Source organism: Coregonus clupeaformis, chromosome 16 (assembly GCF_020615455.1).
Source record: "Coregonus clupeaformis isolate EN_2021a chromosome 16, ASM2061545v1, whole genome shotgun sequence".
Taxonomy (NCBI): Eukaryota; Metazoa; Chordata; class Actinopteri; order Salmoniformes; family Salmonidae; genus Coregonus; species Coregonus clupeaformis.
In genome coordinates this window covers 35,016,678-35,031,361 of record NC_059207.1, presented here as the reverse complement: position 1 = coordinate 35,031,361, position 14,684 = coordinate 35,016,678, and the positions used below count along the sequence as shown (strand labels likewise).

The 14,684-nt window shown below is 45.5% G+C and overlaps 1 protein-coding gene across 5 annotated transcripts in view; it reads right to left on the bottom strand.

Annotated features, from left to right (window-relative positions):
• The window catches only part of LOC121584838 (AP2-associated protein kinase 1), a 66,555-nt gene that overhangs the window by 6,131 nt on the left and 45,740 nt on the right, over positions 1–14,684 (bottom strand). For 2 of the 5 annotated variants that reach the window (XM_041900984.1, XM_041900990.1), the window contains exons 7-19: positions 13,933–14,065; positions 13,634–13,737; positions 12,953–13,032; positions 12,708–12,862; positions 11,523–11,710; positions 10,776–10,997; positions 9,772–9,965; positions 9,286–9,473; positions 9,077–9,172; positions 5,307–5,411; positions 4,783–4,854; positions 3,066–3,242; positions 451–561 (exon numbers count right to left, since the gene is read on the bottom strand). In XM_041900984.1, coding sequence (XP_041756918.1) covers positions 451–561; positions 3,066–3,242; positions 4,783–4,854; positions 5,307–5,411; positions 9,077–9,172; positions 9,286–9,473; positions 9,772–9,965; positions 10,776–10,997; positions 11,523–11,710; positions 12,708–12,862; positions 12,953–13,032; positions 13,634–13,737; positions 13,933–14,065 — 1,825 coding nt within the window. The remainder of the gene's footprint in view (positions 1–450; positions 562–3,065; positions 3,243–4,782; positions 4,855–5,306; positions 5,412–9,076; positions 9,173–9,285; positions 9,474–9,771; positions 9,966–10,775; positions 10,998–11,522; positions 11,711–12,707; positions 12,863–12,952; positions 13,033–13,633; positions 13,738–13,932; positions 14,066–14,684) is intronic. The other 3 variants (XM_041900985.1, XM_045225699.1, XM_041900988.1) reach the window with 3 other exon arrangements.

Genomic DNA, 14,684 nt, shown 5'->3' with positions numbered 1-14,684 from the left:
TACTGTAAGTCGTCCTAACCTCTAGAAGAACTACTCCTTCAAGCTCTGCCTTTGGTGCTTCTGTTCTGACAGACTGTACAAAACAACTGCAGAATGGTACCTTCCTTTGATGGGAACTGCCAATTCTTATTGACAACGTTCAACTAATGAAAAGTCAATGAGAGAAAGTTAAGAGAAACCCACTGATGTGAGAGCATGCTAGGATGAGGGCTAGCTAATGTTACAGCACATCCAGCCATGGGTGCTCTCATCAGGTGTAAGTGATGAACTAAGGTGTTAGCTAGGGTCTTCTCAGCGATGGCTGTGCTCATTCATGGTCACCTTGGGGTTATATGGGTTGAGGAAGACAGCTCATACAGAACAGTACTCTGGTCTTCAGAAGATATGCGTGGATCAACGAGACACGTGGATCCAAACCCTATCTACATTCTGCTGGTCTGCCTTACATACCTTGGTTGTTGGAGTTTTTGGAGATAAGCACGGGGATGGGGTCAAACTCGTCCTCAGTGCCCTTCTTCCCAGCCTCGAGCGGCTGGAAGCCCGACATGAGGTAAGCAGAGTCTGCAGGTGGAGGAGAGGAGGTGAAGGGGTGATGGAGGGGGAGGTTAGCGCAGCCCAGGAGGGGAGGGTGCAGGGAGTACAGAGACAGACGCAGCCAGAGCAGTCACAACGTTAGTACTAAGCCATGCGCATCTGATGTGGCTTTTGTAAATGAGTCAAGGGTCTGCAGAAGATCCCACAATGTTGTGGCTGCTGTATAGTGCTACAAATGAATACCTCACTGTCTGAACTATAAAGGGCTGTTGATACAGGCTGCCGACATGTCTGTATCAATATCCAATTACCCTTCTGAAATTATATAGTTCATTTTGATATTAGTAATGTGATAGTTTAACATCATACATTCAAAGGTCACTTGCCTTTGAACATGTATTTTAGTGTTCTAACTGGGCATTAAAGCTAAGAGATATTGCAGGTCTGTGGTTTAGTTTGGGCTGAACATAAGTCAGAGGTCAGACTTGCTGTGAGGCGTTTACACAGATAACACACTGAATGTACATAACATGACAGACTGACCAGTTGAATCCAGGTGATGTCACTTGTTAAATCCACTTCAAAATCAGTGTAGATGAAGGGGAGGAGACAGGTTAAATATGGATTTTTAAGCATTGAGACAATTGAGACATGGATTGTGTATGTGTGCCATTCAGAGGGTGAATGGGCAAGATCAGGATTCGTATAGACAGTGGCAAGTCAAATTCAAGTACTTTCTCAAGCACTGATATTTATTTTCAAGGACCATCAATTTGTAATAGTTCCTATTATGCAATTGTTTCTAGTTGCAGTCATCACTCCCTTACAAGTTCTACTCAATAATAAGCGTTTCACTACTTATTTACTATATGAGTGGTAAGTCAGTGCTGATGATGTTGACTGATTTCCTTATATGAACTCTAACTCAGTAAAATCTTTGAAATTGTTGCATGTTGCGTTTATATTTCTGTTCATCATACATAATATTCAATTGTCTTTTATATTTAAATTGTCTTTATTTCACTAAATTACATGAAAGTGAATTCTGACAGTGTAAAAGGTCCTTAGTTGACTCTAAAATATTGTATTCTATACCCATTTGAAGAGAAACAAGTTATTAATGTGGGGACCCTATTTAACATTTTAGGGGACCCCACATGGGTCCCGGACCCCAAGTTTGGGAACCACTGTACTACTAACCTCTCTCCCTGCTTGCTTCAATGCTTCCTCTCTCTGTGTATCTCCTTTGCCTCCTTCATTGCAGAATGACTAACCACTCTGTCTCACTACTGTCTATAAAGAAAAGGTATTTTGTTATGATAACTTATAGTAGCCCATCTTTTGATTATAGCTAGCTTAATTTCAGTCAACTGCTGAGGTCAGGCTCCGTTCAACGTTAGCCTCTAACTTCATCCTTCTAGCCAGCTAGTTATAGCTACCTAGCTAGCTAGACACCTGACTGAAATATCAGTGACTATTTACCAGTTGTACACCGGGGGAGGGTTGTTTGGGGGATGTCTGTTGACACGGCAGGAGTCGAGGGATGTTAAAATAATTCCCACTGTCATTGGCATCTCTGCTACTTTCAACTGTAGGTCTGACCTGAGGTAGTTCGTTTCACCTCTTGGCCTTTGTCGTGGGCGGAGTTTCCCATTGGACAGAGTAGTGAATGAATACGCTGCTAACAAGGTAAATCCGGGTGAGTAAACCCTATTTCCTAAATAGAAAGATGCATAAACAGTGTTTCCCCTCCACTACATCCCTGGTTGGGTCTGGCAAAACCCATTCATAAACATCCTCCAGGCAGGGTTGAATCTACATTTGCCCGGCATTTTAGTTATCGATGTGACATTTGGCGGCGCCTAATCAGTCAGTTCTGTACCTGCCTGGCTGAGTGGCAGTGTTGGTGGAATGAGCGAGCTCTCCTGGCAACCAGAACGCAAAACTCGTGAGGAAATAAAACTCGGTAGACTGCCTGGAAATTAATTTGCAAGACCAATACATTTTTACATTAACATATTTGATAATTTTCTGTTCTCCTTTCATTTTAATTCAAGTACTTTGCAAGTACCAACTTGAGAAAATGTCTGATTTTCAAGGTATTCCTGTACTTGAATTTCAGAGTGCCAAATTCATGTACTTGGCACCTTGTGCGAACCCTGCAAAATAAAATATTGAAGTGCCTTTGAACGGGGTATGGTAGTAGTATGGTAGCCAGGCGCACCGGTTTTAGTGTGTCAAGAACTGCAACATTGCTGGGATTTTCACGCTCAACAGTTTCCGTGTGTATCAAGAATGGCCCACCACCCAAAGGACATCCAGCCAACTTGACAACTGCGGGAAGCATTGGAGTCAACATTGGCTAGCATCCCTGTGGAATGCTTTCAACACCTTGTAGAGTCCATGCCCCGACAAATTGAGGCTGTTCGTTCTGAGGGCAAAAGCAGGTGCAACTCAATATTAGGAAGATGTTCCTAATGTTTTGTACACTCAGTGTACAGTATATGACAGCTGATGAGAGAGGATCTTACCAGCAGGTGCCTGGGCAGTGCCAAATGAGACAGGAGCCAGCTCATCCAGACAGGAGGCAGAGCCTGGGGGGGCAGAGGAGCAGGAGGATGGGGGTACACAGACAGGCAGAGCCCCAGGGGTGGAGGTATGAGACAGCAGAGAGCAGCCCAGCAGAGAGCCCTCCCCAGCCAGAGGGTCTGAGGGAGGAGAGGCCAGGGCACAGGGACCAGGGGTTAGGATGGAGGGAGGAAGAAGGAAAGAAAGTGAAAACAGACCATTAGCCCAAACAGAAGAAAAAGCATTAGGTTAGTAAGCTTGCTCACCCTTTTCCCACAGAAAAATGTTCAGACAAAATGAATGAGCTTCTTACTCAGATATAAACTGAGTATACAAACATTAAGAACACCTGCTCTTTCCACAACAGACTGACCAGGTGAAAGCTATGATCCCTTATTGATGTCACTTGTTAAATCCACTTCAAATCAGTGAAGATGAAGGGGAGGAGACAGGTTAAAGAAGGATTTTCAAGCCTTGAGACATGGATTGTGTACATGTTCAGAGTGTGAATGGGCAAGACAAAATATTTAAGTGCCTTTGAACGTTGTATGATAGTAGGTGTCAGGTACACCGGTTTGTGTCAAGAGCTACAACGCTACTTTTCACAATCAACAGTTTCCCATGTGTATCAAGAATGATCCACCACCCAAAGGACATCCAGCCAACTTGACACAACTGTGGGAAGCATTGGAGTCAACATGGGCCAGCATGCCTGTAGAACGCTTTCGATACCTTGTAGAGTCCATGCCCTGACAAATTGAGGCAGTTCTGAGGGCAAAAGGGGGGGTACAACTCAATATTAGGAAAGCGTTCCTAATATTTGGTATACTCTGTGTAAATTTATCCTCAAAGTAGTCCCCTGCTAAAACCCCAGACTAGTAATGGTACTGTGCTGTATGTGGTAGTTGGACCAATGACAGGACCATGGTCCATTACTGCCCCCTAGTGGAGCAGATTGACACTACAACCAAAAGCTGAGCTGAGTGAAAAACTGCCCAATGCATGAAAAGCTGCCCAATGCATGAAAAGCTGCCCACTGCGTGATGTGGAGAGGTCAAACCCAGGGGCAGCAGACACGCTCTATTGCTCAGCAGTAGATGCCTTGTCCCCAGCTCCAGCCTACTTTCACTGGCTGCAGGGAATGTCAGCCATTACACAAACATTCACACTGTGCTCATGTTCATCTGGAGCAGAATCAGCACTGCTAATCAACAGTGCACTGCAAATGTTTTCCTGTTCACCCTTAAGAGTACGTCATAGTAACGGATCATTGCAACAAACCGAGACGCCTGCTGTCACAACCATTCCACAGCAATAAAAAAATGGTGACAGGGAATTATTTTGGTGAAGGCAAACCTGTCAGCATAGCCTGGCAGGGTGAGTTTGCGCAGGCTACAGATAAATGACCTGATCCTTTCAACACTAAGCAATAGTTAAAACAAAGGAAACCACAACAAAGCTCCTGAATCAAGAGTGATATCCCTGTATGACGTTGATGGCAGAAATAACACTCAATCTTAGTGAAGGCAAATCCCTCTGTGTTATCCCAATGCATTGTGGCCTCACACACAGAGCTGTGTGTTCATTCATGCAAGCCAACTGATGTATGGCAATAATACTACCTATAAATTAAGGCTGATACAGAGGAGCGGTAAGAACATTAAGGTATTGGGCACTAACCTGGCAGGCTGGCTGAGACTGTCTCCAGACCTGGGATCAGAGAGTCCACATACATCTCAGCCTTCGCTGCTGCTGAAAATGGAACAGGAGAGATAGTCAGATAAAGAAATGAATGAGAAGGAAATGAATGAGAAGGACAGAGGGAATAAAAAAAGCTCCAGCTCCAGATAAAGTATATGAGACTGATTTGAGTTCATAAACAACCAGAAGCATACATACAGGATACAGGAAGGGGAGAGACAGACATGCAGACAGACACACAGACAGAGACAGGCAGTCAGGCACACAGACAGAGACAGACAGACAGGCACACAGACAGAGACAGACAGACATGCAGTCAGGCACACAGACAGAGACAGACAGACATGCAGTCAGGCAGACAGACAAAGACAGACAGACAGACAGGCAGTCAGGCAGACAGACAAAGACAGACAGACAGGCAGTCAGGCAGACAGACAGAGACAGACAGACAGGCAGTCAGGCACACAGACAGAGATAGACAGGCAGTCAGGAGAGCCTGATACCATTGCTGTTGCCCTCTCCAGAGCTGCTGAAGGGGTCAGCCAGGGGTAAAAGGTCAGGGAGCAGCAGAGAAGTCTCGGGGGACTTCAGTCCCTCAATCAGTTTCTCTGTGAGCCATCCAAACAGAGGGACGGAAAGAGGAGAGGAGAGGGAGGACCGGGTGGGAGAAAGGCATAGAAATAGAGAGGAAAGGAAGGGAGAATATGCATTTGCAAAGTAGGAATAGAGGGAGAAAAGGGGAGGCAAGGAAACAAGAGATGAAGGCTCATTTAGGTCCCACTGAGAACATGGTAATTAATTATTACATCAAGGTGAGCATTAGTTGGTAAAGGGTAACGCTCACAAGGGGTAGTAACTGTTAGTTCTTGGATTTGTCATTATTCTATTGGCTGAGTCATGTTTTGCCATGAGGCAGCCCTATCCCTCTTGCTTTCCTATTCAGCAGAGGGGCATAAAAAGATGAGGAAAATACTAAATCAATCCTAGTGTGATAGAGGTCACAGACCATGCTTGAGTAGAGGAGAGGTTTATTTCAGCTGGGCCCACTCTATTAATACCATTCATTTCAAACTGGTAGTGGAGCGAAACAGCATGCCTTCAAAGGGAGTGTGTACCCTGCTAGTCTTAAACCATCAACACATCCAATCAAACCAAGACATGGAGACAAAGACAAACCCCTAGCAGCTAGTGTCAGTATTTCATCTGTATTTGGTCATTAGTTGACAGATTCATTTCAATATGGCAGACAAGCATCGCCAAATAGTCTCAAAGAGCAAAATGTCAGCCTATACAAAAACATACCAGGGGTTAGCTACCATAACACCATTCCACAGACTAGGCCTACATCACTGACTGTCCTTACATGACTATTCTCCACTTTCATCACTGAACAAGTGTTGGATCACCCAGCACTACCTGACTGATGGTATCCTTGTTAAGTCAGCTTTATGGGTGTGCCAGGTCTGTGTCACAGACAAAGCAGGAGGACTGCCTTCAGGATATGTGCCTCTCCAGCAGGTTAGTACATCCAAACAGACTGAGTGCAAACCAGGTGCATGTGCGTGAGAGTATCTTCTGGGTCAAAACCTCCTCTCCATACATACTTACAGGTGACTGGCTGCTATGGGGGGACCGGGGCGCAGAGGACCTTGGGGGGGTGTGGGCTCAGAATATGACACAGCACAGCTGCCCATTTGCCCCCTTCACTAAGGGATAAAGGTCATAGGTCGTAGGTCAATGCTAACAAACTGCTATGACACAAAGGCTGTGTATTCCAGAGCCATATCTAGATGTATGGCTCTGGTGTACTCCTCTTTTGGCACCATATGACAGCAGCATGCACTGATCTGTGAGGAAACTGGTTCTCTTTCCAATCCCATTTAAGAATTACATATTATGAGAATTGAATAACTAGACTAGATAGTATGACCATCCCTTCTGAAATATGCTGTGGCGTAACAGGCTTGGTGGGCTTTACATCTGGCCTGTGGCTATGTGAACTTCTGCAGACACTGTGCAGTGGTCTCCCAACAGCAGTGATGCAGCTCCTGTTGTGGACTGTACCTGTGCTGTGCTGCAAGTAAATCCTCAGTGTTCTCTATCTCTCAGTGCCTGTGTAGAAGACTGTATGTGAGTGAGGAGAGGACAGAGAAGATTAACCACACCCTGCTTATGTAACAGCCACATGCAGCCTTTTATCCCCTCAGCTCAGTCTCAGTCCCCACTGACTGTTCGACTGTCACTGCAGCCACTCTGTGGGCCTTTGCACAGACCAGACTGAGCTAAAACAAACTGAGGACAGTGTATTGCTCCTGAGCCATTTGGAAAAGCAGTCAACTACCAACTGAAGGAAGAGCTCAGATGTGATGCTAAACTTTCCCACTTTTCACAGTGACAGAGGCATTCTAAAGCAGGCACCTCCAGAGGTAGGCTACAGTACAGCAATCCAATTAACAAAGTAGAATATGTCCTTCCGGTAAGCAGCCAACAGTGCAGTTAGAGGCACGGATCCACAAGTATTAGGCGATCCAGCTAAGGTCTCTATTCATAGGAGCTGAAAGGGAATCAATGAGTGCGTTTACTGTGCTAACAGTAGCTCAGCTGGAAGAGCACAGCGCTTGTAACGCCAAGGTAGTGGGTTCGATCCCCGGGACCACCCATACACAAAAAAAATTATGCACGCATGACTGTAAGTCGCTTTAGATAAAAGCGTCTGCTAAATGGCATATTATTTATATACTAACAGGACAGGGACAACAGGACTACAGAGCAAAGCCATGTCATCTCAGAGTCATTATATAAACAATGGATTTAAGGAACATGAGATATAGGACATACACTAGTATGTGGACATCCCTTGAAATTTGTGATTCAGCTATTTCAGTTGCTGACAGGTGTATAAAATCAAGCACACAACCATGCAATCTCCATATACAAACATTGGCAGCAGAATGGCCCGTACTGAAGAGCTCAGTGACTTTCAATGTGGCACCGTCATAGGATGCCACCTTTCCAACAAGTCAGTTCGTCAAATTTCTGCCCTGTTAGAGCTGCCCCGGTCAACTGTAAGTGCTGTTATTGTGAAGTGGAAACATCTCGGAGCAACAACGTCTCAGCCACGACGTGGTAGGCCACACAAGCTCAGAGAACGGGACCGACAAAAATTGTCTGCAACACTCGGTTGCAACTCTCACTACCAAGTTCCAAATGACCTCTGGAAGCAACGTCAGCACAATAACTGTTCATCGGGAGCTTCATGAAATGGGTTTCCATGGCCGAGCAGCTGCACATAAGCCTAAGATCACCATGCACAATACCAAGCGTCGGCTGGAGTGGTGTAAACTCGCCGCCATTGGTCTCTGGAGTGATGAATCACGCTTCACCATCTGGCAGTCCGACATACGAATCTGGGTTTGGCGGATGCCAGGAGAATGCTACCTGCCCGAATACATAGTGCCAACTGTAAAGTTTGGTGGAGGAGGAATAATGGTCTGGGGCTGTTTTTCATGGTTCGGGCTAGGCCCCTTAGTTCCTGTGAAGGGAAATCTTAATGCTACAGCATATAATGACATTCTAGACGATTCTGTGCTTCCAACTTTGTGGCAACAGTTTGGGGAAGGCCCTTTCCTGTTTCAGCATGACAATGCCCCTGTGCACAAAGCGAGGTCCATACAGAAATTGTTTGTCGACAGGCCTGCACAGAGCCCTGACCTCAACCCCATCGAACACCTTTGGGTTGAATTGGAACGCTGACTGCAAGCCAGGCCTAATCGCCCAACATCAGTGCCGACCTCACTAATGCTCTTGTGGCTGAATGGAAGCAAGTCCCCGCAGCAATGTTCCAACATCTAGTGGAAAGCCTTTCCAGAAGAGTGGAGGCTGTTATAGTAGCAAAGGGGGGACCAACTCCATATTAATGGCCATTATTATAATGGCTAGAAGGGCATTACAATTATATATATGGGACAGTTGGATGTCTCTGGGACTGATATACGCAACATCTAATCATGACACAATATAAAAGCACTGCACATGTAGACCGTAGTTGGTACAAAGTTACAGAAGCTAAACCAACAACTACACAAACCAATATTGGATACATTGTAAACGAGGAAAAAGGGAGGAAATATTTGTCTTAAAGAAAGATTTACAGAGAAGAAGCCAACACCTAAAAACACATGAGGACACCACATATGTAGAAATGAGGGAGGGATAATAACGTATTCATGACACAAGGAGAGAGGAGGGCTGGTGAACACATGGACAGCCTTACCTGGGAAAGCCTTGCCTGTGGCACCAGCAGCAGAGACAGGCTGCAGCCCTGGAATGAGGTTCTCTGTGGAGAGGCTGGCCCTCTCCCCTGTTGTAGCTGTCATAAAGACATACACAATTAGAAAACATCACCTCTGTTCATTTACCCATCTACCAACTATCCATTGCACTTGTAGACGCATAAACACCGACTGGACATTGTGGTCTTACTCTCGACCAGCTTGGCAAAGTCCTTGTTGAGTAGCTCCTCGGCAGTGAGCTTGGAGAAGTTGTCGTCACCAAATGGGTTCCAGCTGCCAGTGGGTGCATAGGGAGCTGTCTGGGCACCGCCCTCACCTGGCTGGTACACACTCTGCTGGGAGGAGCAGGGGGAGCCAGAGGGGGTGGTGCTGGCTGACCTACAACAAACATATGGAAACACAACGGTTACAGTGGAAATCATCCATCTCATTTATCTTATGTACAAACGAGTCTGTGCCAAATATAGAGCATGTAAGCAAATATGGGTGATTAAAAAGTCTATTGAGTTCATTGTAGATTGAATAGACGGTTTATTGCTGTGTTAAACTGGGCTATAAAGGGGGTGTTTATATGGTTCTCTGTTGTATATTTATTGGCCTGCATCTCTCTCTCTGTGTTATTGGAATAATTGGACAGTTGATTATTAGTTCATTGAGATGAGTTAATTCAGCTCACTTGGACTTGTTGAGGCTGGCCTCGGCTGCAGCTGCCTGCAGTAGCTGGGTGGACCTGCTGACTGGGACCCCAAACACAGCACTGTGGGTGACGTCGCTCAGGATGCGCCTGTGGCCACCCCGGGGGGCCATCTTTGGGGAGGAGGGGGGCGTCAGGGAGCCAACCTTGTGGAGCCCACGGCCAGAGGCCAGAGGCTGGGGAGGAAAGAGAGAGAGTTATATCACAATGAATATGAAAATCAGGGAGAGAAGGAAGAAAATTACAGGTTGATACAAGTTGATTAGCCATTCTCTAAGAGGATATTATTTTCATTGCATCCCAAAATACAGAACGATTGCAAAACCACATTGAAACACATTCTACTGGTTAGTGGAAAGACATGGTTGATTAATGGCAAAGCACCAATGGATGGTCTTGAGGATTATCAGTTATTGATTCAAATGTTTTTGTTGAGAGATTGGATTTAGAAGATTTAGAAGAATAAATAACAAAACACACAAATTAAAAAAGAGACAACTGAGTGGTGACAGGTTCCAGGGACAGAGATGTTTCATGACAACCTTAGACACTATAACCATAGTGAAAGGAAAAGCAGCCAGACAGCTTCTAAATCTAATCTTTTTGGTTTGATATCTTTGAACACCAGGCAAAGCATGAAATATCTGACTTTGATGTTTGAAAGAATTACTAAAAAGATTCAAAGATGACCTTCTTTACATTGTTTGTATGCACCTTATTACAGCATTCATGTTTACTTTTGCTTCATTCAGTCCTCACAACAGGATACAAGACCAATCCAAGAGCAAGTATTTCTACATCATTGTTAACATAGATCAATAAAACATGCAGTTATTTCAAAGGGAACTAATCCAATTCAAATGTAGAATGCATACAAAGTCAGTGTTCGGTGATTAGCTAGATTCGAAGGCCCCAGACAGAAGGAGAGGGCCCGTTAGCCCCCCTGTCCCAAAGCACAGCATGCTGCCGGAGGGGAGGGCGGTTACCATGGGCTCAGAGTCACAGTCAGAGTCGGAATCAGGTGCAGGCTGAGATGGAGGGGGAGCTGCTGTTTGGGGGTAGGGGAGCACAGGGCCGGTTGGTGGCTGCAGAGGAGCAACTGGAGCCGCAGGATTAGCTTTGGGCTGCACAGCCACAGAGCCCTGGGGGGCCAGCATGGGAGGCTGCTGCTGCTGCCGTTTGTAGAGGGTCTGCACCAGCTGATGCTGCTTAGGGATAGGATGGTGGGAAAAACACAACCAGTGTTCAGGAAAACCTCTCCCTACGGTCTCATTTGGCCCAGTCTGGGATTAGTTATTGCTCTGAGAAGTGCAAACCAGTTCCCCACATGTAAATACCCTTCTGAGACCTGTGTTGTTCATGAAACTTGACATGTGGTGAACTGGTTTAACACATCAGAGGGGAGTTTCTGCAAAGTCAATAAAGTTATTCCGTTTGATTCAATTGAATCCAAAACCACAAGGTCCTGCTAAAAGTGCACTCTGCATAGAAACAAAAGTTGGAAGACAATAAATGGATACAAAACAAACAATGGCGTCCTTACATACACAGCACGAGCATACAGTGGACCATGTTTATGACCAAGGAGTCTCCTACTAATACTATTGAGAGACAAAGTAAATGGAATATTGCAGTGAAATTACTTGATATTATTGGCAAATGGCAACAAGATTATCAACATAAGGTAATAAATAGTGCCTTTAGTAGACTAATATGAAATACTGTATGCCCACCTGGTTGACTTGCTGCTGTGGGCTGAAAAAGTCTGCCACCTGCTGCTTCATGAAGAGACCCTGCTGATGCTGGGGCGTGGCCATGGGTTGCGAAGAGGTGGTCTGAGACAGTGGGGGTGTGGCCTGTGCAGTAGGTGCCTGCTGAACTGATTGGACAGCAGCAGCAGGATGGGCAGCGCCTAAAACACCTATAATACAGTGAAGATGGTTGTCTTGTAACAGCCCTGCTAAACTACAGCCACTGGGTGACCAGGCATTGCCATCAGCCATTGAGGGAATGCTTCTTTTGAAATCAATGAAAGCTGCTTTACTGCCCGTGTCGCGCTCGCGTTGCGTCATGTCCAATGGCAGCGTCCAAGATCAAGAATCGCTGCGGTTCAATTCTATCTTGTGAATTGAAATAAAGTTGATTTTGGTTGTATATGGCCTTGACTATACACCACTGGTTATTTTACTAAGATTTACATTTACATTTTAGTCATTTAGCAGAGGCTCTTATCCAGATTTATGAAGTCAAGAAGCTACTAGCTAGCAGAAACTCATTATGACTATATTCACAATGTAAACAAAAGCAACTTGTGAAATTAAAGGATAATTTAGTACAACCCCTAGCAATAATTGAATGAGTACTTGCCAAAAACTGAACCAAAGCTATTGTACTTACGCATAATCAATAATTATGGTACAGTACAGGAAAATAGAATAAAGAGACACTTCCTCTCTGCTCCTCTACGCTCTCAAAACATGGCACTCTCTGTAGTAGGTAAAACTTCACATTGACGCGACGCTGATGGCAAAACAAAGCAAAGCGTATAGTGGAGCTGAAGTGTAAGGGTGACTTGATAACAATTGACTGAAACAGACAAGCTTGAAGCTCCTATCCGTCTCTATTCAAGCATATGGACAGATAGACTATGAATGTCACCAAGGGGTCATTAATAGACTATTAAAGACTTGTCCGGCTGGACAAATTGAACCACTGGGATTACAAGGACATGTTATGTCAGCCAAAGATGTGGAACATTTCAATACGTCAAGCTCAATACAGGATGCCTATCTTGGTGAGTGTTTTGTTACAGGATAAGATACTTTCACTATTAGCAGGCCTCAGCTCACCACATCATCAGATCCTTATGGTTCAAGCTTTGAGAAACAGAGGTGGTATAGAGGGTACTGTATTCGTACCTATGGGCTGGGGCCCTCCTGCAGCCACGTTGGGTCTCTTGCGTGGTGTGAGGGCCGGCTGGATGGGCAGGATGCCTATGGGCTGGGCCCCTCCAGCTTTGGGCCGTGAACGGGGTGCGATGGAGGTTTCCATTGTGGGTACGGGGTCTGTGAGCCTGGAAGGGGACAGGAAGGGCAGGTTTTCATTGCCGGAGCTTGACATCTCTAACTATAAAAAAGCCCAGATACTCATGCTCCTCACTCACCTGGCTTTGGATTGACTCTTTTTGGCCACAGCTTCGCTGGCTCTGATTGGTTCGGGGAGTTTTGTAGGAATAGGGGAGTTCTAAGAAGGTGAGAAGAGTACAGTACTATGCTTAGATATATTACCCAATTAAAATCAATTAGCTTCACTCAGATTTCTAGTATAAACGTTTTGTCACAGAGCGGGAACAAGAACCCTTTATCATTATAACTTCTGCATGACACATGATTGAAGCAATTTAATGATCAGTTACAGATTTCATGAACCGGCCTTGAATGTCCACTTTGGGAATGTGGTCTGAAATGTGCTGTGTCAGATGATTGAGTGCTGACATTGCTCCATCAATGCATAGCAAAGGGGCCTAGGGGATGGAGGGAAGCCATCTGGCAACAACCACAAAGCTCCCTGCTCCCCCATCTTCTGGCATTTTGCACTACACTTATGTTGCTTTCCAAAACGATTAGACTTAAATAAAACATCTTAATAAAATGTACAGTGCCTAACATATCATCTCTTACTTTCAATTATTAATTTACACCTGGCATTAGGAAAGAACAAGGTAACAAATCAGATAAAGTTAAAAGGTCCTCTACATTATGACCCTTTTAATTATTTGGTTGTAACTTTGTCTCAAGGGAGATTTTCTAGACCTGTTGTCATTTCTGAAGGTGAGGTGACTTACATGTACATTCTGGATGGGGCATTCCATCCTGGCCAGCCTGAAGGCGAAGTAGGACACTTGGTAGATATCTGGTCTCTTCTCAGGGTCAGGCTCCAGCATGTATCCTGATGAATGGAAAAAAATATATGGTTGGTAATGATATATTTCTCTCTTTGGACTAAAATACTTGGACTGTGAAAGAGAGAAAGGGCACAGAGGAGAAAAACAGAGCCAGAAAAGAAAGACAGAGCCTTGACTCTCTCACACAGATAAAAAAACAGACCAGTGAGTATAAGGTGATGGGGAGGATGGCTACTCACTGATGAGGCAGTGCATGTCCTGGGAGTAGCGGGAGTTGTCTGGAATAGTGAAGCTGCCGTCACAGATGGCCACCTGGCTCTCCCCAAATGGCAGGGTGAAGTAGCACAGCTTATACAGCAGGCAGCCCATAGCCTGCAGAGACACCGCACAGTGAACACCATCAACACCATTATCCCAGAAACCCTAGACCCACTCCAATTTGCATACCGCTCCAACAGATCCACAGATGATGCAATCTCTATTGCACTCCACACTGCCCTTTCCCACCTGGACAAGAGGAACACCTACGTGAGAATGCTATTCATTGACTATAGCTCAGCATTCAACACCATAGTATCCTCAAAGCTCATCACTAAGCTAAGGATCCTGGGACTAAACACCTCCCTCTGCAACTGGATCCTGGACTTCCTGACGGGCCGCCCCCAGGTGGTAAGGGTAGGTAACAACACATCTGCCACACTGATCCTCAACACGGGGGCCCCTCAGGGGTGCGTGCTCAGTCCCCTCCTGTACTCCCTGTTCACCCATGACTGCATGGCCAGGCACGACTCCAACACCATCATTAAGTTTGCCGACGACACAACAGTGGTAGGCCTGATCACTGACAACGATGAGACAGCCTATAGGGAGAAGGTCAGAGACCTGGCCGTGTGGTGCCAGGATAACAACCTCTCCCTCAACGTGACCAAGACAAAGGAGATGATTGTGGACGACAGGAAAAAAAAAGAGGACTGAGCACGCCCCAATTCTC